The 26,319-nt window shown below is 43.8% G+C and overlaps 1 protein-coding gene and 1 pseudogene across 1 annotated transcript; one reads left to right on the top strand and one right to left on the bottom strand.

The window, feature by feature from the left end:
* Positions 1–26,319, bottom strand: part of LOC136536571 (katanin p80 WD40 repeat-containing subunit B1 homolog KTN80.4-like) — a 283,345-nt pseudogene that overhangs the window by 17,645 nt on the left and 239,381 nt on the right.
* Positions 13,567–18,329, top strand: LOC136524351 (ABC transporter G family member 11-like). Its single transcript, XM_066517759.1, has 10 exons — positions 13,567–14,236; positions 15,471–15,760; positions 15,847–16,018; positions 16,113–16,235; positions 16,336–16,464; positions 16,573–16,767; positions 16,896–16,982; positions 17,066–17,338; positions 17,547–17,654; positions 17,799–18,329. The coding sequence occupies exons 1-10, from the start codon at positions 13,808–13,810 to the stop codon at positions 18,138–18,140; spliced, it is 2,148 nt and encodes a 715-aa protein (XP_066373856.1). The 5' UTR covers positions 13,567–13,807; the 3' UTR covers positions 18,141–18,329.

The raw sequence follows: 26,319 nt of genomic DNA, 5'->3' as shown, positions 1-26,319 counted from the left end.
TGATAGCATAATCATTCTTGGTCACTTCCCATACTTGATCATTGATTGAACCAATATACATCCTCATCTTTCTCTTTCAATAATCATAGCATATGCCATCAAAGAATGGTGGTTCACCCCCCACATGGTTGAACACAACTTGAGCCATAATTTGACACCGAGGTTCCAAGGATTACTAGGCACATACTTTGCAAAGATACTACTCACTAAGAGCTCTCAAACTTGTCACTCTAAAGAGCTCCACTAGATGAACTTAAAACAACAAAGCAAGCTCTCAATTCTAATTACACTAAAGAGCTTGCCACAACTAGTTTGCAAGAATATAAATGAGTGAGTAGGGTGATTATACCATCGTGTAGAGGAATGAACCAATTACAAGATGAAGATTACGCCAATCACCGGGAGAATGCAAATGACAAGAGACAACCGATTTTCTCCCGAGGTTCACGTGCTTGCCAACACGCTAATCCCCATTGTGTCAACCAACACTTGGTGGTTTGATGGCTAAGAGGTGTTTCACAAACCTCGTCCACATGATTGGACACCGCAAGAACCTACCCACAAGTGAGGTAACTCAATGACACAAGCAATTCACTAGAGTTACCTTTCGACACTCTGCCGGAGAAGGTACAACTTCCCTCACAATCACCGAAGATGGCCACAAACAATCACCAACTCATGCCGATCCTCCACCACTGCACCAAGCCATCTAGGTGGTGGCAACCACCAAGAGTAACAAGCAAAATCCACAGCGCAACACGAATACCAAGTGCCTCTAGATGCAATTACTCAAGCAATGCACTTGGATTCTCTCCCAATCTCACAAAGATGATGGATCAATGATGGAGAATAGTGGGAGGGCTTTTGCTAAACTCTCAAGGTTGTTATGCCAATGAAAATGTGCAAGAGAGTAAGCTTGAGCTGGCCATGGGGCTTAAATAGAAGCCCCCACGAAATAAAGCCATTATACCCCTTCACTGAGCACTGATCGAGGTGACCGGATGCTTCAGTCCTACTGACCGAACGCAGGCTCAGCGTCCGATCACCCGATGTCAGCCACGTGTCAATCTTCTTTTAACTATGACCGCCAGATCTCAACGGTCGATAGTTGACCGGACGCTCCACCACAAGTGACCGGACGCTAAACCCCCAGCATCCGGTCGTTTACAGTAAGGTTCCAAAACCAATTTTCTTCGACCGGACACGTCCGGTGGCACTTGATAGGACACACCCAACGTCCGGTCAGTTACCCTGACTGCTGTGCAGCTACGTCAGCTCTGACCGGATGCAGCCTTCTAGCGTCCAGTCAGTCAGAGGCCCAGCATCCGGTCACATGACTGACGCCAAGTAATCACTGCCATGCCTGACCGGACGCACTGGTCCCCCCTGAGACCAGCGTCCGATCAGTTGTAAAACAGCAAGACTGACCCTCTATCATCTCTATCTCCTTCACCCTTGCTCAAATGTGCTAACCACTAAGTGTGTCACCTTGTGCACATGTGTTAGCATATTTTCACAAATATTTTCAAGGGTGTTAGCACTCCACTAGATCCTAAATGCATGTGCAATGAATTTGAGCATCTAGTGGCACTTTGATAACCGTATTTCGATACGAGTTTCACTCCTCTTAATAGTATGGCTATCTATCCTAAATGTGATCACACTCACTAAGTGTCTTGATCACTAAAACAAAATGGCTCCTACATTTTTTACCTTTGCCTTGAGCCTTTTTGTTTTTCTCTTTCTTCTTTTCCAAGTTCAAGCCTTTGATCATAACCATACTATCACCATTGTCATGATCTTCGTCATTGCTTCATCACTTGAAATAGTGCTACCTATCTCATGATCACTTTGATAAACTAAGTTAGCACTTAGGGTTTAATCAATTAGCCAAAACCAAACTAGAGCTTTCACCGGCGTTGCCAGACAGTTCTGAATGTGTGGCTCTTAGAGCCGATATGAGAGGAGATCGACTAAATAGTCGATCCCAGCATATTTACAAGAATGAATCGGTTAAAGCTCATGGAGTTGTATAAGAAGAATCGGTTATCATTCAAGATAAATGTTATTTAAGCAAATATTAATCAATGGCAATAAGGTATCAGCGGTGATCGGTTTGTACTGAGCCAATGATTATAAGTAACTGAACTCCTTTTTATATAAAGAAATAATTCAACATCACTTAACCATTTAATAAAGATAAATCTAATGAACATGTTAGATCTCATCTATCATCATGACTAGTGGGGCATGAGGCAGAATCATGCAGGCCATAGAAATAACAATAGACTCGACGACCCTAACTTATTACTAATATCAGTGGGGCATGAGGTAGAATCATGCAGGCCGTAATACAATAACAAGATCATGGGGCTAACATATCTTTCAACTTATCTCTACTTCAATGATCTCGTAATGCGAACTGTTCATGAAAGCATTCGATATTGGCTAAACAGCCGATTCAGGCATAGCGCACAGTTAAGGTCATGCCTTCTCAGGAATGGGTCTACCAACTAACGATCCCTGCTCCATGGTGCCAACAGTGGGGTGAGAGGCAGAATCCCATAGGCCATGATAACGGGCCATGGAATGGTTTTTATTAGCTAATAGATCTACTCAAGATCAGACATGCCTTAACCGCACGCTATGCACGATTAAGATTGATGCAAAACAGTTAATAAAACATAACTCATCACTTAAGATGTAGATTAGATCAGCTTTAAATTAGCAAACGATGAGTTAAACAAGATGTAAGGTCGATCTAGATCAATCTCAATTGGGCAGAATGATATTGCTGTAATTAGATAAACAATGAAAGCAATAAGCAATATCGGTAACTTAATGAATCTACCAAAGACTGCCATACTAAGGTAGAGCTGATAACTTGATCTTGATCTAATTCAAACAGTGGGATGTGAGGCAAAATCACACAGGCCATACTTGAATTAGACAAGAGTCGATAACTAACCTATACCAGAGTCGTAGTGGGGGTCGACCGGATTGATGCAGCCATACGAACAGAGGTATAAACCATGACGGTACTTATAGGCAAGCAGTGGAGGTCGACCGGATCGATGCAGCCGTACTTGCTGAAGAACTCGCCGAGATCTACTCTACTCCTACTCCTAAGGGGTGGCCGGAGCCAAAAAAAGTAATTGACTTTGTATTTGATTGGTTGATAATTTTACAATAGCCGGGGTTTGGTATTTATACCCGGGACCTGCACATGACTCCTATCTAAGCACGACTCATCACAAATTTTGACTCTAAAGAAAATATTCCTAATTTAAGATAACTTGTACTCTAATCTTTCCCTTTTTGTAGAGTCCAGCATGTCTTGTCCCAGCGCCAATCATAGCCTCTGTCGTTATCTGCTGGCGCTATTTGAAGAAAGCCGATTCTAGTGCTGCATTCGAATCAGCTGGTTCCGATCCGCACGTAATCGATTCTTTGCTGACATGATTTTTGGAGTTTTCGAGCTCTTGAGATCCTCCTTCCAAATTCTGGTGTAAATAGTTAGTAACTGATGAATAAAGATCCACTTTTTTTATTGCCTCATTAAGCATATGTCCGTATGTCTGTTCTGTGTGACTTTGTTGTCTAAGAGATATCAATAAACAATATAAGAAGATTTTCTTTATTATACTATTTTAATATAATCATATATATATATATATCCTACAACTAAAAAGAACAAAGTGTGGACACTTTTTGGTGCGACATTTGTTTTGGGTCTACCTCTCCCCCTGCGATCCCCGCCTCCCGTCCACGCGCAAGTCGCTCTAAAAAAGGAAAGCCACAATCACTGCACCGCCCACCCCCCACTCACCCCCTATGATGGATCCATCCCCACCCCACCTCGATGTCATCGTCCTCGCTGATCCCATACCCCGCTGGATCCCATGGGCGCCGCCGCGCGTGCCGCTCTCCATCCCCATCCCCACACCACTGTCGCCCTCTCCCCTCATGCGCTTCCACGCTCACGCCACCATCGACGGGTCGGCACGGCTGAGGTGGAGGTGCTTGTCGTAGGTGGGAGCTTGGAGAAGGCCAACAAGTCCAACGCGAGCGAGGCAAGCCACCTAGGCGAGGGTGTCAGCCACCAAGCGGGGCAAGGGCGCCTTCTAGGCCGCCACCGGCCACCCAAGCGAGGGCAACGCCAGGCCGCCGCCACCAGGCCACCAGGCGATGGAGCGCCTCCGCCTCAGATCCAACCCCCACCGATGCGAAGGCACAGGAGCTAGGGGTTCAATCATTCATGAGAAGGAGAGCGAAAAATGGCGGTGGAGCTTGAGAGCCCCTACGGGCGTGCGGCCACACCCTGGCGGCGCGCGGGATGGCGCGCAGCCACACCCGGCGGCGTGCGGGACGAGGAGCGTGGTGTGGGCTCAGACCACAGCGGCCGCCATCCTCACCATCACTGACGCCATCCCCGCCGCCGTGGCTCTCCATCCCTGCTGTGCGATCTAGATCTAGGTCCGTTCTCTCTCCCTCCCTCCCTGTGGCTCCTAAATCCGTCCGCTTGGGGTGTAGTTGATTTCTCCATGGACAAAAATCTAATCCAATATGTCGGTTTTCTATTCATTCATTTTGCTTCTGATTTGTTGCCCTGGTGGCTTATAGTTAATTAATTGCTGCTTCCATATAAAGGATACGCTTGGATGGATGGAGCCTGATTGGATTGTGCGGAACTACGGGTGCTTGGGTGGCGTGGAATCAAATACATATATGGACGAAATGAAAGGCGGAGCACAATAGATTGGAGCTGGCCTTGGCGCATAAGCACTAGAAAGAGTCACTGTGAAATTACAGGTAAAAGGTACTGGACAAATTAATTTTATTTTAAACCCATTTAGATCACATGGAGATCAACTTACTATTCTTAATTGGCATCTTTGCAGTTCTTTTAATTAATGCAGTTGCATGTGGGAGACATAACATTGCAGAATTAGTCTGTTAGAAACTGCGAGCACTATGCATAGATGTATTTAAAGAAAATATATTTAACTTTGTTTTTTCAGCCATTCCCGTCTAAAAAGCATTCTGATATTTTCTTGGAGCCTACGAACTTAGGAACGACCAATTAGTTCGAAGGTAAGGTCTAAACTGTAAGAAGCACTTTGCATTTTCAATGTACCTTGATCCAATTTGGTTAAAATATTGTGTTACTCAATTTTTGTTAGCACGTGCAATTTATGTTACTCAATTTTTAAAATTCTAGAGAACTAAGAAAGCAAGGGAAAATCATATGCGATTCTAATTAAATGAATGTTTATGTAGACTCTTTATTTTATGTAAGTTTCAGTCAGGCCATATTATCTTATCAATTACTATTTTGATGTGCACGATCTTTTTTCATAGAGGTATCTATAATGGTAGCATACTTTTTTTGAAAAAATTGCCAGTGTGATCTCAGCTTCTTAAATTCTTAATCAGACATAGTGTTGTTTCAGTTTTGAATATAGTATTGTCAGGAATTTTACTATCTTCATAGCTTCCTGAAATAAAGCTATGAAATGTTAAGGTCTTTCGGAGCTATGCAATTATATTTCTAACTGATATGCTTATTATTGAAGTTAGCTGATGCATGATACCAGCTGCTTACACTAGATATCTACTAATGCGCTACAAGAGTGCAATGTGCAGTAAGAGAACTATAATCCAAACACAAGGCATTGCTTGTATGGATTGGTATACGGACTTACTAAATATTTGAATAATTTTCTACATCACTGATCTTCTAATTGTTCTCTTTTTTGTGTCTCTTTTACACACTGAATATTAGTACAAGATGCGTACCTAATAATGCTCGCTTTGACATCAAATGAACTTCACTTTTTGATTTTGCGTGAAGTCTATTAATCCATCCTCGGTGTCAACTCCTAGATTCATCCATACTATGATGGTTTTTGGCAAACCACATTTATTTAACTGCATTTAGCAAGCAACAGTGTATTGATGTTAAATGTAGTTGTAGAATTTTGTAAATGTTGAGTTCAGGATACTCCTTTTGTTAACTTGAACACGTGTGAACCGTTAAAAAATGTAGATTCCTCAAGAAAATGTAGAGGATGGTTCCCATGAGTAACTGAAACAACTCCTAGGGACAATCTCCCAAGAAACCTTATCAGGTTTGTTCCTCTGAGATGATAACATGGTCTTTCTATTTTTGATTTTTTTATAACACCACCTTCTTGCAGTTTTTTTATCATAATATGGGTTTAAAGGGAGTACCTGGAGCTTGATTCGAGGATACCAAACCCAGTTGTCAAAACAGATATCGAGAAGCTTATAGATGATTTCATATTTATTTGTTTCTTAACAGGAAATGACTTCATTCCGGATATTCATGTTGCTACCAAAAACTCATAGATGATTTCATATTTATGTTTTGATGTACTTCTGTTGCTACCAAAAACAGTTAAAAGACAGGCATGCTGCATATCTTAAAGTTTCAGGGTTAGAAAAGTTTCTTAAGATATCGAGAAGCTTGAGACCTGATTCATCTTTTAATGTTTTAGTCATTCTTAGGTACATGGAACCCATTGAAAATCACGATTGTCGCACACTATTTAAAGACTTAACAAACCAGATCAACGAAGATAACTACTGGTCCTTTTATATATAATATCAATGCTTTGTAATGTAAGTAAATAGTATTAATTAGTCTTTTTGACTTTTACTTGCCGCTAATATCAACGCGTGCATCGACTCCCCTTGCTCAGCGAGTGTACTGCTACTCGCAACATCTCCTGCATGAGGAGACGACTCCATTGCAGACATGAGCAGAGCCGCATGATTTGACGGTCGCAGGCTACTACTCTCTCCGTTCTTGCAACTTTCAAGTAGTGGCGATGGGCTGGATGTGGACTGGAACTTCTTTGCCGAGCCAGAGCCCACGTGCTTCCTGCAGGACTTTGGACATGGCGAGATCCCTGGAGCTATAGGCATCAGTGGCTACCCCAACCCCAAGGGCTCAAGTTTGGCCGATGTCACACAAAAGATCATCAAGCAGGTTTGGAAACCATAGATAATCTTGGTTCTTTACTGTTTCCGGTGCACATTATTCATCGTACCAATACAGTAGTGAATAACTATAGTTTTTTGAACTATAGGTGACCTCCGTGCCAATAGATCAGGGAGCTACATGATGTTTGAATTCTCATCCTGCACTTTAGATGCAGCCAATTATAACTTTGTTAGTGATGTTTTCAGTAGTAACTTATCAGACGATTCTCATGATTTTCAGATCTGTGTATATCATGATGTTGACACGTTTTCTTTTCATGATGTTCATTTATTTGTTTCATAATTTTGGACTGGCTAGCCCAAGCCTGGGCGTTCGGGTTACCCGATTTTTTCGGGTCGGGTAATTCGGGTAATTCAAAATTCAGGTAATGAAAATTGCTACCCGATATTACCCCCGAAAAAACACTACCCGCAAATTCGGGTACCCGATAATTCGGGTTCGGGTTCGGGTATTACCCGATATACCCAAATTTACAGAAAACAACAAACTATACTAAATTTCAGTAGCGATCTATACATAATTTCAGCAGCAATTTGTATAGAATTTCAATAGCAATTTGTAGAGAATAATATATTACAGTCACTCATTCAAATAGAGAGAATTATATTCTAATAAAGTGATAAGTTAAATGGTTCAGCTAACAACACATGATAAATACAAAGACAAAAACAAATCTTTGGGTAGTTCGGGTAGTTTGGGTACCGGGGGATATTACCCGAATTACCCAAACTAATTTCGGGTAATCAAAATCGCTATCCGAATTTAGGATCGGGTACCTCGGGTTCGGGTAATTCGGGTTCGGGTTCGGATAATTCGGGTACGGGTAATGGGTATCGGGTATTTTGCCCAGGCTTAGGCTAGCCTTTAGTTACATTGTTCTCGCCATGTGTAGGTTGAGTACCACAGTTCAGTGACAATAATTTCGATGCAAATGATTTCTTGACGAAGATCGTGAACAAGGATCCTGAGGGCTATGTTATTTAAAAGTCTACAGCACCTTTTTTATACAATAAAAAAGGCTAGAGCGCATAGATAATGTACTATTTGCACACATGCATGGAACATAAATAAATTATATGACCCTAAAATACAGCGCCACCACTGCAGACATTATGTGTTCTATTCTAATTTGGCCCCGGTGTAGCTTAATTAGCAGCATTTTCCTAATTCTTTATTACTATTTTTTTCTATGCTGAAAGCGATAAGAATATGAACCAATGTAATTTACTGAATTGTAGAGGTGTTTTACTAACTAGCCATGATTTACTCATATATAAATATTTGTCTTGAAAAAGTGAACCGGAGCACTGACATCCTTTGTGAGATTCCAGAATATAAAGTGATACTCTTCAGTTCTTATATGCCATGCTTGAAACAAATTTCTCAATGCCCTTTTCAAACAATTCCTTCTTATGATGTCACAACATTATGCCCCTAATAAAGCACTGGCACAACCACAGCAGGATAAATTAACACCTTGAACCAGAGCATCAGCTAGGACCGTCTTCCCACACCCTTAAGCTAGGCCTCGTCGTCGGAGCCCTCAAGCACCACCAACGCTGCTGACGCCCGTCCAACTCCTGTCGGGGAAGGGAAGAGAGGCGATCGCTCACTGCCTCCATTGTCGCGCGTTGGGGAAGGGAAGAGAGGCGATTGCTCGCGCTCACCAAGCCCCGCCACCCCCTGCCACGATTGGGCAACCGCTGGTGGTCGTGCATTGGTGCCGGTGCACCATCCCCGTGGCATGGCGCTCATAGTCGCGGCCATCATCATTGAGCACCCCAGCGGCCACCCCACCATCGCCCTTCCATTGCTCGTGTAAGGGATCGTGACGCCTAAGAAGGGGGTGAATTAGGCAACTTAAAAATCTACTTCTTACTATGGCAAGAAAATTTCTTTTGAGGGATTTTACATGTCGATTGTCTTTTTAGCAGTTTATTAATATTCCCTTCTGAGCTATGGAGCATACGTTTCATTCTTCATTATACCGTGTGTATCTTCTTAACTGGTGCCTAGATGGAGTGGACTGTCAAACGCATAAGCCCACAATATTTGGTGCCCTTGCCACCTGAACAACAGGTTTTTGTTTAACTGGCTTTTGTTTCTTGATATTGCAATCAATTAGGAAATTATTTTCTATTGATTACTGGCAAGACAATTATCAAGCCAAACATAACTCACTCCTTGATTATAGTAATTAGTATTAGTTAGTTATAAGGTCAGTAAGTCATATTAGCTTATGGCCCTTCCATCTTTGCGAAAGTGCTCCGCTTATGCCGTCCCTGGTTCTTAATCTTAGTTGTTTTCTGAAGGTAATGAAGATCAAAGAGTAGAACAGCGAGGGCTGGCTCTTAGATGTAACATGGAATCTATGTGCATTTTCATAAATGTGTGTTTCTTGTGCTGATTCTGATGGCTTTTTGTTTTTTGAAACCTGACATGGTTTCTGTAGTCCAAGGGAGGTATTCTACTTCGACATTGCTTGGTGCTTGGAAACTCCCAATAAGATTCATTCATATAAGGATGCAATTCCATAAAATTAATCTTTTTTCACTGCCATTGATCAACTTCATGCTGTGTTTCATATTTCTTGTTGCAATCCTAGCAGTATTTGGAACAATAATATTGTAAGTTTGTGATCCTTTGCTGCTATAGTAAGCTCTATGACAAGTAATGCAGACATACATAATTGTTAAATTCTGTTTGATGTTGTGATAAATAATGACAAGTAGGCTATCCTTTCATTTATTGATAGTTAGAAATAAGCAACCTTTTTTACATGAGTGGCAAGCTTTTTATGTTGCTTCGTTGATACATTCTTTTCAATTATGCACGCCATAACCTTGTTTAATTTTTCTTCAAGAAGCTGTATTAGTGTTTGATAATAATTGGTAAAATAGAATCACAGCAATGCCACATTTCATGTCTTTTGCAGCTGGCCGCGCCGCCGCCGCCCGCGCCCGCCCGTGCGATCTCCTCCCCGCTCTCCTCCAATCCTCCCCGCAGCACCCCTCTGCCGACCGCCCTCACCAACACCTGTGACCTCCACGTGACTAGGGAGCCGGACCGCCGCCACCGAGGGCTGCCGCCACGCCGTCGCTCTCGGCTCCTGGTACTCACCGACCACCAGCATCCACGTCGGTGTCCGTATCTGCGTCCCTGATTCGGCTCGCCCGCATCTGCGTCGCCAGATCTTCATCAGGCCCTTCACCAGCGACAAAGACCCGCGGCAGTAGAAGCCGGGAGGGCGCCCGCGCGTCCCCCCCCCTCCCCGATCCGGCTCGTGTCTTTACCTCCGCTCCTGCCGCACTTCCACCTTTCCTCTCGTCCTGCAAGGAGCACCACCAGGTGTGCCAATCCCTTCTCTTCCCTTCCTGCTGTGCGAAACCGAGCACCCAAACCCTACCTAACTTCGATCTAATTACATGTGTGTACATGTATTATGCCTGCTAACTTCGATCCATTTCAAAGGTTATCATGAGGATTCAAGTACTGTGTACATTTCTTTGCACTGCTTCTCGAGAGGATTTCACAAACTTTTATTTTTGGATTAACTGTAACTTTAACGTTGATATTTAATTTTTATAGTATTGTTATCTTATCATGCAATCCATGTGTTTTTAGTATAAATTATTAGCTATCCCGTAGCAACGCACGGACACGCTACCTAATATATATATATATATATATATATATATATATATATATAGTTTGCAGTGGTTACGGGGGCCATGGCCCCCGCTGGCCCCTCTGCCAGTGGGCCCATGCGGTGCTTGAAACGGCGCAGAGGTAGAGTGGTGCCGACGGAGGAGGAAGAAACCGTGCGCTAATAACCTTCCTGGCCGACCACAACGGCTCCGTGAAGCGGCCCGGCCCATAACAGTGACGAGACGCTGCTGGAGCTGGGAATTCGGATCCTCCAGTCGCGGCCTTCCGATGCACCGCGCGCCCCCAGCCACCCCTCTGTGGCTCTGCCTCTGCCCCGGCCGGCTTCTCGCAACTGCACGAGCAGCAGACCAGCAGCACTGCAATAGCTTTAGGCTGTGTTTAGTTTCTAAAAAATTTTCTAAAAAATACTATAGTAGCTATCACATTAAATCTTACGATACGTATATGGAGCATTAAATATAGACAAAAAAAAAAACTAATTATACAATTTAGTTAGAACGTTCTAATTAGTCCATGATTAAACACTAATTATCAAATAAAAAAGAAAGTGCTACAGTAACTAAATTCCCAAAATTCACGGCCTAAACACAGCCTCACTGCCCCACGCACGTAGCACAGCCCGTGCAGCTGACAGACAGCAGGCAGCGCCGATGAGGCTACACAGCACGCCACATTACAGTGGTGGTTACTACGCCGTAGCCCGTAGGCCGTAGCCTCACTGCCCCACGCACGTAGCACAGCCCGTGCAGCTGACAGACAGCAGGCAGCGATGAGGCTACACAGCACGCCACATTACAGTGGTGGTTACTACGCCGTAGCCCGTAGGCCGTAGCTACCGCGCGCGACTGCAGTGCAGCGGAGGTCGCTGATAGGTTCCATGTTAAAGAAGCTCGATCGTTGCATCACTTGATGAAGGTCGAGCGGTCGATCTACTCCATGGAGAGGCTATATATATACGGATCGGAGTAGAAGATAGCTGCAGGGACCTGGTCTGATATGCAAATGATCGAGTTACGAGTCGTGGTAAATGCGGTAGGGACGATGGCAGCAGCCCGTGCGCAACTAGCATGCAGTGGAGTACTAGCTAGTACCAGGGACGGACCTAACGGTATAGATATTTTCCGACCATATTTAAAACCGAATCCGTTTAGAGGGGTTGAGATATATCCGTATCCAAGTTCAGATATTCAATATCCGATACCGTATCCGTATCCGAATACTCAAATCGCATATTTATGATGTCGATATCCAATCGTATCTTATCCGACATAGTTGACACTATCCGTATTCGAATCCGAATCCGGACTAATATGAAAACAAATGTAATATCGGTGATATCCGTCCATATCCGATTCGTTTTCATCCCTAGGTATGCAGGGTGGGCCACCGCATACCCTGGAGTCCGCCGGTCACAGAGATATGTAGAAATTTTTAATGTAAAAAAATTGCATAAGAAATTTTTTTTTACCGAATTGCATAAGAATTTTTTTTTGCTGCGCATATTCAGAGGTAAAAACTTCGCAGCCTGTTCGGTTGACTGGTTCGTATCGTTGTTGGTTCGTGAAGAAGTACTGCTGGTTGATTTATGTGAGAGAAAAATATTATTCTGGCTGAAAATTTATAATCATTTATAACAAGCCAAACGAACGTGCTTAGGTCCGTCACTGGCGAGTACTTGGAGTATATTAACACGTCTTGTCCTTTTAATTTTACTGTGGTTTGGGCTCTACGTACACGCGTGGATTTTATTGGATCGTAGCTGGTACGACAGTCTTGAATCAATTAATGTAGAACCTGTTCGGTAGTCCAAAACAGGACGGTAAGTTGTAATAGCTAGCAGCGTCAACACCTACATGCTCGGTGGCGATAGGAAAACACCACGTTGGATCAAAAGTTGTAATCCACCGACCGGCGGACTTTTCATGAGCCAAACGAGAACACTGTATAAGGAGCTACTCGTATCTATCTAGATTTATTTATATATAATATGCACCAGTGTTCTTAATCGAGGTAGACAATGCATTATGTACGTTATGTCCGGTTCGGCTTACCTCATATTCAACTTGTTCGGCTTATTTTTTTAACTGAAATAATATTTTTCTCCCACGACAATTCAACTGGAATAGTATTTTCAGCCAGTTTCAGCCAAGATTCAGACCAGCGAACGGGGCCTATGCAATAAGTTTTTTGGAAACCTGCATGTCATGCCGTTATTGGCTCTGTTCGCTGGTTGGTTGCGACTAATTTGCGAGACGAATCTTTTAAGCCTAATTAGTTTATAATTTGACAACGTGGTGTTACAGTAACACATGTGCTAATGACGGATTAATTATGCTTAATAAATTCGTCTCACGTATTAGTGACGGATTCTGTAATCTGTTTTTTTATTAGTATCCGAACACCCTCACGTGACACCCTAAAATTTTACGTCCTAAATTTAAACAAGCGATAAGTCATAAACCCACGTAGTACTTAGTAGCTAACTAAAAATAACTTCCATGTGAATTTACAGGCCTATACAACGTGACACACGACGAGTACCGGTAACTCACTTTCCCCTGATCAACAACATCAACCCGTTGTTGGGCCGGTCCACGCGCGCGTGCATCGCATGCAGCCGGCCCAGAGACCAGACGTACGTACGTGCGTCAGTGCGTGCGACGCATGCAGCAGACGCAGTTTTGCACGGCACCCATCTCAATCTTGGAGGCTCCAACACACGCCGAACGCAGCGCCCCTCACCCGCATCGCATGCTACGCCCTGCTTTCTGCGCCGCTTGACCCCAGGTCAAACCCCTGCGCCGTCATAACTTCCGCTCCGTCTCCCCGGCTCGTCTGAGTGACTCGCCACTCGCTGCTCCATTTACTCCCATCCACCTCTGCTTCCCGCTCATAAAACTCGCCACTCCCGGCACCACCAGCAGCAGAGCGAGCAGAGCACAGCAAGCAAGCGCACTACTTTGCAGCGCGGACACGCCCGGCCCGGCAAGCCAGCCACTCTTCTCGCGTGAACCCTGCCAGGGCGAGGCGAGAGAGAGGAGCACAGCTTAGCCATTCTTGTGGACAAGGGATTCAAGGCGCGCCTGCTGCCTGCTCCGTACGAGGTGCATGAGGAAGGGGGCAGTGGCCGGGACGATGGGGAGGGAGGCCGCGGCCGCCGTGGTGGCGGCGGAGCTGGAGGATTCGGCGGGGAAGGCGGCCGGGGCGGGCGCGGCGGCGGCGGCGCCCGTGCTGAGCCCGCTCAGCGAGACGCTGTGGCGCGACAGGGCCGGGGTCCTCCTGGGGGACGTGTCCGCGCGCCTGGCGTGGCGGGACCTCACCGTCACCGTCGCGCTCGGCACGGGCGACACGCAGGCCGTGCTGCAGGGCCTCACGGGCCACGCCGAGCCCGGCACCATCACCGCGCTCATGGGACCCTCCGGCTCCGGCAAGTCCACGCTGCTTGACGCCCTCGCCGGACGCCTCGCCGCCAACGCCTTCCTCTTCGGCACCGTCCTCCTCAACGGGCGCAAGGCCAACCTCTCCTTCGGCGCCGCGGTACGCACTTCGTTGTCATGCCATCATCATACTGACACTTGTGTATCGAAATTTTTTTATGTATATAAAAATTACATCTCCGAAGGAACTTGGCGTTAGCTCTAGTTAATTATGTAGATGAAATTTGTAAAGAATGGTTCTCAAATGATTAAGTTGTTTCAGATTTTTTATTATATAAGTCTCCACATTTTTTTCTTCAGTCCAAATCACATTTGTGAACACTGGATTTTGCTTATATCAGTGGCTTGTTTTATTTCCTTTTTTTTTTGTGGAAATTGTGTTGTATATAAGTTCATATAATGAAATAGACAGCCTTTCTGCGTTTTCTGTGTGAAAAATCGAAACTGACCATGTGTCTCCCATGAACTTGGAGTTGGATTGGATTTGTCAAAAAGTAGTACTGCCTACTTGGTAGCACCGTAGCACACATCACACTTCCGTTGATGTCACCTCCCCCCCCTGATGGTGTTTGCTGTCTCTTTCCACAACCCATCGGCGACCTTGAATTCTCTTTGGATCTTCCGGCATCGCCTCACCTGGACAACACTCTGCTCACTGACTCGTCACTCTTGGCTCATCACGAGTCATGTGCCAGGTTTTGTAACCTTGCCGGCTTTCGGCAGCAGCTTGGCAATCGCATCTGTCCATTTTCAGCGAAAGATGCCATGCCGAATAGGAGGATGTTGGCTCGACTCCATTAAACATTTAAACCCTTGCAGCTGCCAGCTGGGGTTGGATCAGTAGCCATCACCGGTCAGAATTTTGGCGATCTGCCTCCACTGTCGCCTGTCTGTTTCCTGATGGATCATTCTGTTTTCGGGTGTGTGTTTGGTGATGGAGTTAAACACTCACTGGTTGGTGAGGAGACGCCGTTATGTTTCCTGGAAAGGGGATTTCGGGTTGGGGTGTTGTTCACCGGTTTCTTCAGCACTGGGCTCACCAAAACCTCATGATCTGTTAAGACCTGGGGGTATTTTTCTTATTTGGTTATAATCAAACAAAAATGACCGGAGTTTTATTATGACTTCGTCGAAAGGATGTACTATAAAGAAGCCTCTCCTGTTACATAAAAGTATGTATAAATAAATTCATAGCAGTAAAAAAAATGATGATCCCGGTTTTTGTACGTGGTATGCATCTGAATATTTGATCGATATCAGCACCTGGTCAAAATCTACATGATGAATTCTCACCTTGATACTGAAAACAAACTACTGTCAATCTGCAATTTCAGGCCTATGTGACACAAGATGACAATCTGATTGGCACACTGACAGTAAGGGAGACCATCTCATACTCGGCGCGTCTCCGACTCCCTGACAATATGCCCAGGGAGGAGAAGCAGGCTCTGGTCGAGGGCACCATCGTCGAGATGGGGCTTCAGGACTGTGCCGACACAGTCGTAGGCAACTGGCACCTCAGGGGGATCAGTGGTGGTGAGAAGAGGAGGGTCAGCATCGCCTTGGAAATACTGATGAGGCCTAGGCTGCTCTTCCTGGATGAGCCCACCAGTGGTCTCGATAGGTATGCGCTTCTATTTCATCTCTTTGGCAGCTAGTAACCTATCATCTGCCGAAGTGACTGATGCAACAACAAAAAAAATTGTGCAGTGCTTCGGCATTCTTCGTGACACAGACGCTGCGGGGACTGGCAAGGGATGGCCGAACCGTCATAGCATCGGTCCATCAGCCGAGCAGTGAGGTTTTCTTGCTGTTTGACTGTCTCTATCTTCTATCAGGGGGCAAAACAGTCTACTTTGGGAAGGCCTCAGAGGCTTGTGAGGTAACAATATGAGATTGCTCATCTTGTTTTTATCTATGTTTTTGCTACACTAATGTGGCATCTGAATCATCTGGTCTATTGTGCATGAGAGCAGTTCTTTGCCCAAGCTGGTTTCCCATGCCCGCCAATGCGCAACCCATCGGATCATTTCCTCAGGTGCATAAATTCAGATTTTGACAAGGTGAAGGCGACTCTCAAAGGGTCGATGAAGACGAGGGTGAGTCCAATTTTATCACCTATTTAGTATTTGCTGTAGCTTGTAGCATATTGGTGTACGTGTCTTGACTGAATTTTTGCACTCCTTTTCACATATGTAGTTTGAAAGATCTGACGATCCGCTCGAGAAGATCACAACTTCGGAAGCCATGAGGAGGCTGATCAGCTACTACCAACACTCACAGTACTACATCAATGCGCAACAGAAAGTAGATGAGATGGCCCGGCTCGTAAGTACTTTGCTGATTTTCTTCAGTGCTTTATGATCATTCAAACTCTACTAGACCATTCCAAATTTCCAATAGAATTGAAAGGATCCATGTGGTTTGTCCTCACAGAAAGGAACAGTGCTGGATTCAGGAGGGAGCCAAGCTAGCTTTCTGATGCAGGCTTTCACGCTCACGAAGCGATCATTCATCAACATGTCAAGGGATTTTGGATACTACTGGTTGAGGCTTATTATCTACATTGTTGTGACACTTTGCATCGGGACTATATACCTCAATGTTGGCACTGGATATAGCTCTATTCTGGTAAGAGTTATTTGTACCATTGATGTTTACATTTCTCCACTTCAGTAATGTCTTGGGCACTGAATGTATCTAGTTCTGAATTTGAAACCTGATGTTAATGACTGGGTTAAACTGATGAAAACTACTAGGCCCGGGGAGCATGTGCTTCATTCATCTTTGGCTTCGTCACATTCATGTCAATCGGAGGGTTTCCATCTTTTGTGGAGGACATGAAGGTCTGTGGAACCACTGAAGAATCAATATGAATCTTGAAAAGTCTCAGGACCTTCAATTGCTCAACTTAATTTCCATTTTACAGGTCTTTCAAAGGGAGAGGCTCAACGGGCACTATGGTGTGCTGGCGTTTGTCATCAGCAACACACTCTCGGCGATGCCATTCCTGATCCTGATCACCTTCGTGTCGGGCACGCTGTGCTACTTCATGGTGCGCCTGCACCCGGGCTTCATGCACTACCTGTTCTTTGTGCTGGCCCTCTACGCCAGTGTCACCGTCGTGGAGAGCCTGATGATGGCCATTGCCAGTGTGATCCCTAACTTCCTCATGGGCATCATTATCGGTGCAGGGATTCAGGTAAACTGAACATCCGTTCTAGCAGCTTGTTACCCTCCATCATCTGCCACACAACTGTTTGTAGGAAAAGAAAAACGCTGTGCATCCGAACTGGGATTAATTCTGACGCTGTGCATGGAACCACACCATAATGCTGATGCCTGCTTATATTCTCTTCTGATGATAACAACCCACATTTAATGAATAACAATCGTTTTGAAATGGACAGGGGATATTCATGCTGGTATCAGGTTACTTCAGACTTCCGCATGACATCCCAAAGCCCTTCTGGAGGTACCCCATGTCCTACATCAGCTTCCACTACTGGGCATTGCAGGTAAAAAGGGGATTCATATTTTTCACAGTGATTAGCAGAAGCTGTCAAAACTCAATTCAAGAATAAAAAGGGTAGTAGTAATCTATAAGAAAGATCAGAAAAATGAATGCGACACGTACATGGGTTGTTAATCGATCTTTGCAGGGCCAGTACCAGAACGACCTGAAGGGCCTGCTGTTCGACAACCAGGACGACGAGTTGCCCAAGATCCCCGGGGAGTTCATCCTGGAGAACGTGTTCCAGATCGACGTGAACCGGTCCAAGTGGCTGGACCTGGCCGTGCTGTTCAGCATGATTGTCATCTACCGCCTCCTCTTCTTCGTGATGATCAAGATCAGCGAGGACGTGACCCCCTGGGTGCGCGGCTACATTGCGCGGCGGCGGGTGCAGAACCGGCGGCAGCCCAAGGTGGAGCTGGCCACCCGAACGCCGTCACTCCGCGGGTACGTCGTCGACGCGGCCAGCCTGCCGGCCGATCACCCGTGATTCCGTGAAGCGCGCGAGAACGGGATATCAGTATCACACAAAGACTAAACCGGAACTGATAACAGTACGGTAGTACTGCAATATGAATGTGTTAAGTTGTCGTATTATAGCTAGTAGCAACCGCTTAAGCTGTAATGGAGTGTTGTTTGATGCACTGCTAAGATGTATGTATATCACCAGCTTGATGCACGTTTCCTATGTTATTCTTCGGCTGCGAGTGCGAGCATCTCACCATACAAAGACCACGGTGAACAATTAAATCTCTCATGTGCATGATGCCAAATCAAGAGGGGGGTAGTGGACCTAGAGGTAGCTTAGGGGTGTGAAAACAGTGCTATAAATGGCAACATTGCACAGACGCAGGCTGGAGGAGATTTTGCCGATGGATGATGGATCTTGCTCGCCGGGGCACCACGCAGACTGTGCAGTTACGACAAGAACAGCATATGCAAGGACACCGGATGGTTATGGCCATTAAGGGCCAAACTGTTTGCCACCATGGGCAATTCATTCATTACTGCTACTGATCTGAATGGCCTCCTGTCACACACAGCGATCAAAGCTGCGCTTAGCAGACGTAACCAGATCAGGATGATGGGCTCATCGTTATCATCAGTTACTAGCAGTAATAGCATATCTCTCTCAGCGCATTCGCTGATAGATGCTTGGTGCTGTGACCATGAAGAAGTTATTGCAGTAGGCAGCGGCAGCAGTGCTACAAAGATACCGCAGGCGAGGCGACACATGAACTCAGACCTTGATTAAATCCAGGATATAAAGTTTTAGGACGTTACATGTAGGTGTCGTATGGAGTGTTCGGATATTAATAAAAAAAATAAATTATAGAATCCGTCAGTAATCTACGAGACGAATTTATTAAGCCTAATTAATCTGTCATTAGCACATATGTTACTTTAGCATCATATTGTTAAATCATGAACTAATTAGGCTTAAAAGATTTATCTCACAAATTAGTCACAAAATGTGCAATTAGTTATTTTTAAGTCTATATTTAATACTCTATGCATATGCCAAGACATTCGATGGGATAGAAAGTAAACTTTAGGGGAAGGAACTAAATAAGGCCTCAGCCAATTCGAACACTTTTCGATATAGAGTGTGCATAAAAATATCTTGCCATTATAATGCAGGCCGAGGATGGACCTTGTACTTAGCCATGCCTATGGCATCCTAGTACCTTGTGCTGCATTAACAAGTACTTCCTCCGTATTTAAAAATAAAGTTGTTTTGGATAATGACACGATCTCCAAAGTATAACTTTGACTATTTATTTTTATAAAGATATTTATCAAAAAGTGATATATATAAATTTTTGTGAAAATATTTTTCAAAATAAATATATATATATATATAGTTTTTATATTTTCAAATTCAACAACTTAAAAGTTATTCATGATTTATATTTCTGACCCAAGTCTTATCCAAATGACTTTATTTTTAAGTATACGGGAAGACAGGAGAACGAGCTCTCCCCTCCTCAGCACGGCATTCCGGGATTCAATTTGCAGCCGGCCGGCGCCTCTCGGCGCTCGCCGCACGGCATGCCATGTGTGTGGATCCGTCGACAGGAGGCGCCTAGAGTTGGTGTGCAATTACTTGCAGAATAACTGAATCGTGCGATTGTTCCCTAAAAAAAACTGAGCGGTGCCATGCGGTCTTACCCCCTCCGTCCCAAAATTATAGGCGTTGTAGCATGCGACACGGCTACCAACGTATCCCTGTACTAGTAATGGCTCTGTTTGCTTCATACAAGCCGTACTATTTCAACGAATAAATAATATTTGTATTTTCACCCATGACTTTTTAAAAAACAAACAGAACCGATGTCTGTTCTCCTGCTCTCCTTGTCCGTAGTCATTGAATGAGCTCACTGCAGGCAACTACGACTAACTGCGGGCTACAAAGCCTTTGTTTAGTTACCTCAAAATCCAAACTTTGGCGCTATAAAAAAAATATTCTCTGTCACATTAAATTTATGGTACATGTATGGAGTACTAAATGTTGACGAAATCAAAAATTAATTGCATAGTTTGGTTGTACTTTGCGAGACGAACGTTTTGAGCCTAATTAGTCAACGATTGGACAATTATTACCAAATACAAACGAAATGCTACAACACGCTATAGTGTCTACAGGAATTCAGGCGTCGCCAGGTTTGGGGGCAACTAAACGCGCCCAAAGTTGCAACCTGGTGCTGCTCAGGTGTAGGACTGACATCTAAAACATCATTCTTACTAAGGCCTTGTCTGATTTTTACGGTGTCTCCTAAAATTTCTGTCACATTAAATGTTTGGACACATATATAGAGTATTAAATATAGACTAATTACGAAACTAATTGAACAACTTGCGACTAATTTACGAGATGAATCTTTTAAGCCTAATTAGTCCATGATTTGACAACGTGGTGCTACAGTAAACATGTGCTAATGACAGATTAATTAGACTTAAAAAATCATCTCGCAAATTAGCTTCCATCTATGTAATTGATTTTGTAATTAATCTATATTTAATACTCCTTATTAGTATCTAAACATTCGATGTGACATAAATTTTAGGAGCGATTAAAGAACCAAACATCCCCTGAAACATCCTCTACACACTCAAACGACTTGTATACTGAGATAGAAGGAGTAAGGGGCTGTTTGGTTCCTGCAGAAACTCCTAAAATTTCTGTCACATCGAATATTTGGACATATACATGGAGTATTAAATATAGACTAATTACGAAACTAATTGCATATTTTGCGATTAATTTACGAGAAGAATCTTTTAAGCCTAATTAGTCCATGATTTGACAACATGGTGCTACAGTAAACATGAACTAATGACAGATTAATTAGGCTTAAAAATTCGTCTTGAAAATTAGTCTCCATCTATGTAATTGATTTTGCAATTAATCTATATTTAATATTTCTTATTAGTATCTAAACATTCGATGTGACATGAATTTTATGAGCGACTAAAGAACCAAACACCTCTTAAGTCAACCGAACTGCAAATGCAATGTTTGGGATTTGTCAGGTCAAGACATGAGGGGGGGGGGGTGTTTAATGGAACGTCTTTTTATTTTTGGGAAGTCTAAGGTTTTCTTGTAAAGTTGCACTAACAGGCTCCGTTCGCTGGTCTTAAACTTGACTGAAACTGGTCGAAAAAACACTGTTCTTGCTGAATTATTGTGAGAGAAAAATACTGTTTCGGCTGAAAAAATAAGCCGAACATACCGAATATGGGGTAAGCCGGACGAGGCCACAGTTGCATCATGAACACTGACCAGTTTAATGGATGAGTTTGTCAGATATCTTGCCTTTTTCAGATGAAATTCTAAGGATCTCTTCTGCTGCCATGTTCTTCAACAGTGAGAGAGAGTGCAAACTGAAGGCTGAACAAGCATCAACCAATCCGGGTCATTAACTGGCTGCAGTACCCGTAAACATAAGCCAGCTTTGCTCGCATAACATGATTAAGCTTGCACGCAAAGAAGGTTGAGAAGAAATTGGATTCTGTTTTGATTGAGAGACACCGGACATTTGCCACGTTGGTTTGAGTGATAAGTGATGGTCGAAAATAACGTTGGCTGATTTAATATGAGAGAAAATAATATTCATTAGTTAAAAAAATACTGTCTTATAAATTAAACGAGGGATTCTCCAGATGAACAGGGAGTTGGGTCCCATCCTGCGAGAGCTGAATGATTGATGTGATTTGTGGCGCTAACTACGGCAGTTCCACTGGAGTCGGCCGCGGTCGTTGAGGTTTGCAACTTAAACTTGCAAATCCATTCCCTACAGAGTAGTACTTTTTTTTAAAGACGGCAAAAAGATTTGTCACAATTTTTATTAGACGAGAAAACAAAAAAAAAAAGCATAGAAACAAGAAAAAACAACTGCAGCCTTAACCGGGGTCAAAAGAAATACCAAAACATGACAGCAAATCCCTAACAACCTCTGGATGAAAGAAAAAACGACAAGAACACCACTAGACCCCGGCTTTGGCAAAGGAACAACTAAGAACCAAGTAGTACTCTCGTAGAGAGAAAAAAGAGGAAAAAATGTGCAAAATAGTTTTTTCTTCCAACGCCCCAAAGCACGCATGTTTCATTAAGAGACATGGAGTGTTTGCTTGATAGTTGATACTACTTGTTATGTTTTTTTTCAAAATAGTAGTCTAGACATAATGTATATACGTGTAAGGAGCGACCATGAGCGCTTGCGTCGCCCCCCTTCGTGGCTCCCTTAGCCGTGGCTCCACGCTCTAATCCTGATGCTGGTCATGGAGCTTCCAAGGCTGGACCTCGGCCTAGGAAATTGATCGTGACTAAAATTCATCGTCGGTTCCGTTCTACAGTCAATTGGTCAATGTAAGTATCGACTTAAGGACACTACGGCGGCCCTCATTATTCAAGCAGTGCTTGGGGTAATCCCTGCTTTCCGGAGTCCTTAGCCTTGGTGATCATGTTTTTCGTTTCTTTGTTAATTCGCAAGAGATTGGTTTTCATATCTACAAGTTGCGGTCCTATGAACGTGACGCCTTCAAAATTTTCTTCAACCTATGGCATAATGGAAGTGCACATTTTCATTCTGAAAATCGAAATCGGAAAGCAGAACAATCTTCACAATGGGTTCAAGTGATCAAGCACTCGCCCAAATCGGTACATCTCTCTGGAGCCAATACTATCCTTGTTGCGAATTCTCGTTCTTCTCATGGCAACTAGAGTACCTAGCTCTTGTGTGGTGAAGTGCTACAGAGTGAAAGGATCAAGATGCCCAAGAGTAAGGTGAATTGAGCTAATTTTAAATTTTTGCAATAAATAAGCCCTACACTTAACCCATTTCACCCTTTGTGTCTAAAATGTGTTTCTATTATTCTCCTGTACAAAAGTTTTATACCCTAGGTTCTAATCCTACTCTAGCATGGCAATTCTAAGAATGTAAAGACATAAAATGAATTGCTCAAATGTAAATGCTCAAAGTAAAGACAGGGAAATAAACACGACGATATTTTTCTGAGGTATCGGAGAGTCGCCACTCCCCACTAGTCGTTGTTGGAGCACCCGCACAAGGGTGTAGCTCTTTCTTGATCCGTGCAAGGATCAAGTGCTCTCTACGGACTGATTCTTTGACACTCCATCATGGCGAATCGCCCACAACTGCTCACAAAGTGACTTGAGTCATCCACAAGCTCCACTGGATGATCACCAAGCTCTCAATCACCACCGAGTTGTCTAGGTGATGGCGATCACCAAGAGTAACAAGCACAAACTCTCATTAGACTAAGACAAGCCTAATGAGTAAGGTGAATGCACACTTGCTACTCCCTATGCACTAATGAGGTCCTTAATCTTGGATTATCATATCTCAATCATGCCACTAGGCTCTTGCTCTCCCTTGCACTCTAAAGGTGATTCTTAGCTGAACAAATGGGCAAGAGACCTCAAATGGACGAGAGGGATATGTATTTATATCCCTATTCAAAACATAACGGTTGAGGTCCAACTCAGCAAGTATCAGGATGACCGGATGCTCCGGTCAAGGTGACCGGACGCACCGGTCAGTGTAATACGTCAGCGTGTCAGAAAGGGCCGTTTGCTCTGCTCGGACTCTGGCCTGCGTCCGGTCAGCACTCACTGGATGCGTTCAGTCATCAAAAAACCTCTCTGGAACCTTACTGATGTTGACCGGATGTTGGCACCCAGAGTCCGGTCACTTCTCTGTTCAGCGTTTGGTCCATGGTCAACAGCTTGTCCACGCTGCTACAGATACGGCTAGCGTTGCGTCCAGTGAGTACTAGTGTCCAGCGTCCGGTCGCACTCTGACTGCTGCTGCTGATCAAATGAACTGACCGGACTCTCCAAGCTACGTTCGGTCACAACCAAATCAGCGTCCGGTCAGTCATTTGACTCTCCATTTACTTCCAATTCGAATTTCTTTGTGAATGAAGTTGACTTCTATCATTCTTAGGGCTATTCCTGAGCTACCTAGTGCTAAGTTTGATAAGTGTACACCACACCTAATCTATTAGACTCACCTAGGTTAAGCTACTAGTCCATACCCCCTTAATAGTATGGCCAAAGGAAAAACAAAGTCCTAAACTATTCTAAGTGTCTCTCTAATACCAAATGACACTTAGAACTAGTCCGTCCTTAACCTTGTCGTCCATCCTTTGAAAACTGAAGTAATTTCCATCGACAGGGGCATGACAACCATGATTGTCCAATTAATTTCCATTACCATGACCTAACTCAAATTGTTCTGCAAAACACATGTTAGTCATAGTAATCTCGTGTTGTCATTAATTACCGAAACCCAACTGGGGGCCTAGATGCTTTCAATCTCCCCCTTTTTGGTAATTGATGATAACACAACCTCGAGTATGTAAAAGAGATGAGTGAGGTTTTCAACATGCTTGGTTCACATAAGCTTTTGATAATAAGAACAAAGGAGTTAGGCATGCTTATATGACTCAAGCCAACATGGTGTACTCAAAAGATATGAATTAAGCATGAGTACATGAAGTAAAGCTCATTTGAATCAGAGTAAAACACAAAGCAAAGCCAATGAGCATAACCAAGTGACATGACATATATAAAACAATGTAGAGAGCACACCTGTCACATAAGTCTCACCATCACATGTATAAAATACAATGCATGAAAGTAAACGTGAATGCACGAAGTATCACACACGAAAGACCAAAAGAATCATGTCCATCTCACACACTCCCTCTAAATCTAACATACTCGGTCCTCTCCCCCTTTGGCGTCAAGCACCAAAATCTAAAGGTCGAACGGCGGGATAGGAGCAGTCGAGTCAGGTGCTGAGGTGTGGTGAGAGACTTGAAACTAAGATACATCATCCTCTAACCCTAAACTCTAAGAGGTTTGACCCTCTGTAGCTAGAAGTGAAGGTGAAGTGGTCTGGGTCTAGTCAGTAACTGGCATGGCTTGTGACTCTGTAGGTGTCACTGTAGAAATGGGAGGCACATCTATAGCTGTTGCTGTCGCTAAAGCCTCAAGTGTAGGAGTGACTGTCTGAGGTGGCTCGGATGATACAATAGACGATGGAATTATCTCGATAGTCCTGGTAACTAGAGCAGCTGTGGTAGGACTAGAGACTAAGAATACTAGAGGTGTAGGCTGCCCTATAAGCTCACTAAAGGTAGCACCGAGACTCCTAGAGACTGGGGTGTCCATCACTAACGCTGAAGAAGTTTGAGTCAGAGCGAAGCTTGTAACAATAGGAGTAAAGTGCAGACCTTGAGCTGTCCCTAGTAAAGCAAACCACTGAGACACCTGCTCTGTAGGTGAGGCAAACTAAGGAGCTAGTTGTATCTGACTCGAAAGCCCACTGGGCTGTACAGCTGGCGTCACTAGAGTGGTGGTGGCAGGCTAACCTATCTAAAATGTAGACTGCTGAGGATCAACCCCGATAGTAGTGAATACATGCTGCATGAAGCCGAGTAACTGCTGTTGAATCCTTAGCTGCTGCTGCTGCATGGCTTGCTGCTGCCACTAAAACTCATCCTGTCATGCCTAAACCTAAGCAAGTGCAACTGCGGTCTCCTATGCCTGGCGTGCCTGGTCCTACCTCATCCGCTCAAGTATAGCTAGAAGTGCCAGGTCTGTCTACGATGGCTGTGGTGGAGCTGAGCTAGAGCCACTGGCCTCTCTGTCGTGTGGACGAGGTGCCATATGCGGAATCGAATGATAGCAATGTTTTTCTAAATAGTAAACGGTCTTTACACGATCGCCCTTCGTTTAGCGTTTAGGCTTTTTACACGGTGTTTAAACAAAGTTAAACGGTCTAAACGATTTTGTACCTTTTTAAAAAATACATCTAATTATATATGTGCATGTAAAAAAATCAAGTATTCTAGCATTTATACATATTTATTTGAGTAAAAATCAATTATTTTGGTATGTATATATATTTATGCATGTGAAAAGAACCAAATATAGATATTTATGCATGTAACATATCAAGTGTACACATTTATAAATATAATAAACTTAAGTATACAAATTTATCTATATAAAACTGAACTAGATTTACCTCGTGTTCGCCTAAGCAGCTGTTTAGCCCATTTAATATTGTTTATCTCCATTCTGTTTAGGCTATTTTTCCTGTTTTTTGACCGTTTAAACGGTCAACCGTTTAATT

The sequence above is a fragment of the Miscanthus floridulus genome, chromosome 2 (genome assembly GCF_019320115.1).
Source record: "Miscanthus floridulus cultivar M001 chromosome 2, ASM1932011v1, whole genome shotgun sequence".
In the NCBI taxonomy this organism is placed as follows: Eukaryota; Viridiplantae; Streptophyta; class Magnoliopsida; order Poales; family Poaceae; genus Miscanthus; species Miscanthus floridulus.
Note: the sequence above shows the minus strand (reverse complement) of the source record. Positions and strands in the feature narration are given on the sequence as shown.

What these genes read in the sequence shown, in the direction of transcription:
- LOC136524351 (XM_066517759.1), top strand. Translation starts at nt 13,808, where the DNA reads ATGAGGAAGGGGGCAGTGGCCGGGACGATGGGGAGGGAGGCCGCGGCC. An exon ending in TTATCGGTGCAGGGATTCAG is followed by an intron (nt 17,339 to 17,546) that starts GTAAACTGAACA and finishes TGAAATGGACAG; the next exon opens with GGGATATTCATGCTGGTATC. An exon ending in TCCACTACTGGGCATTGCAG is followed by an intron (nt 17,655 to 17,798) that starts GTAAAAAGGGGA and finishes CGATCTTTGCAG; the next exon opens with GGCCAGTACCAGAACGACCT.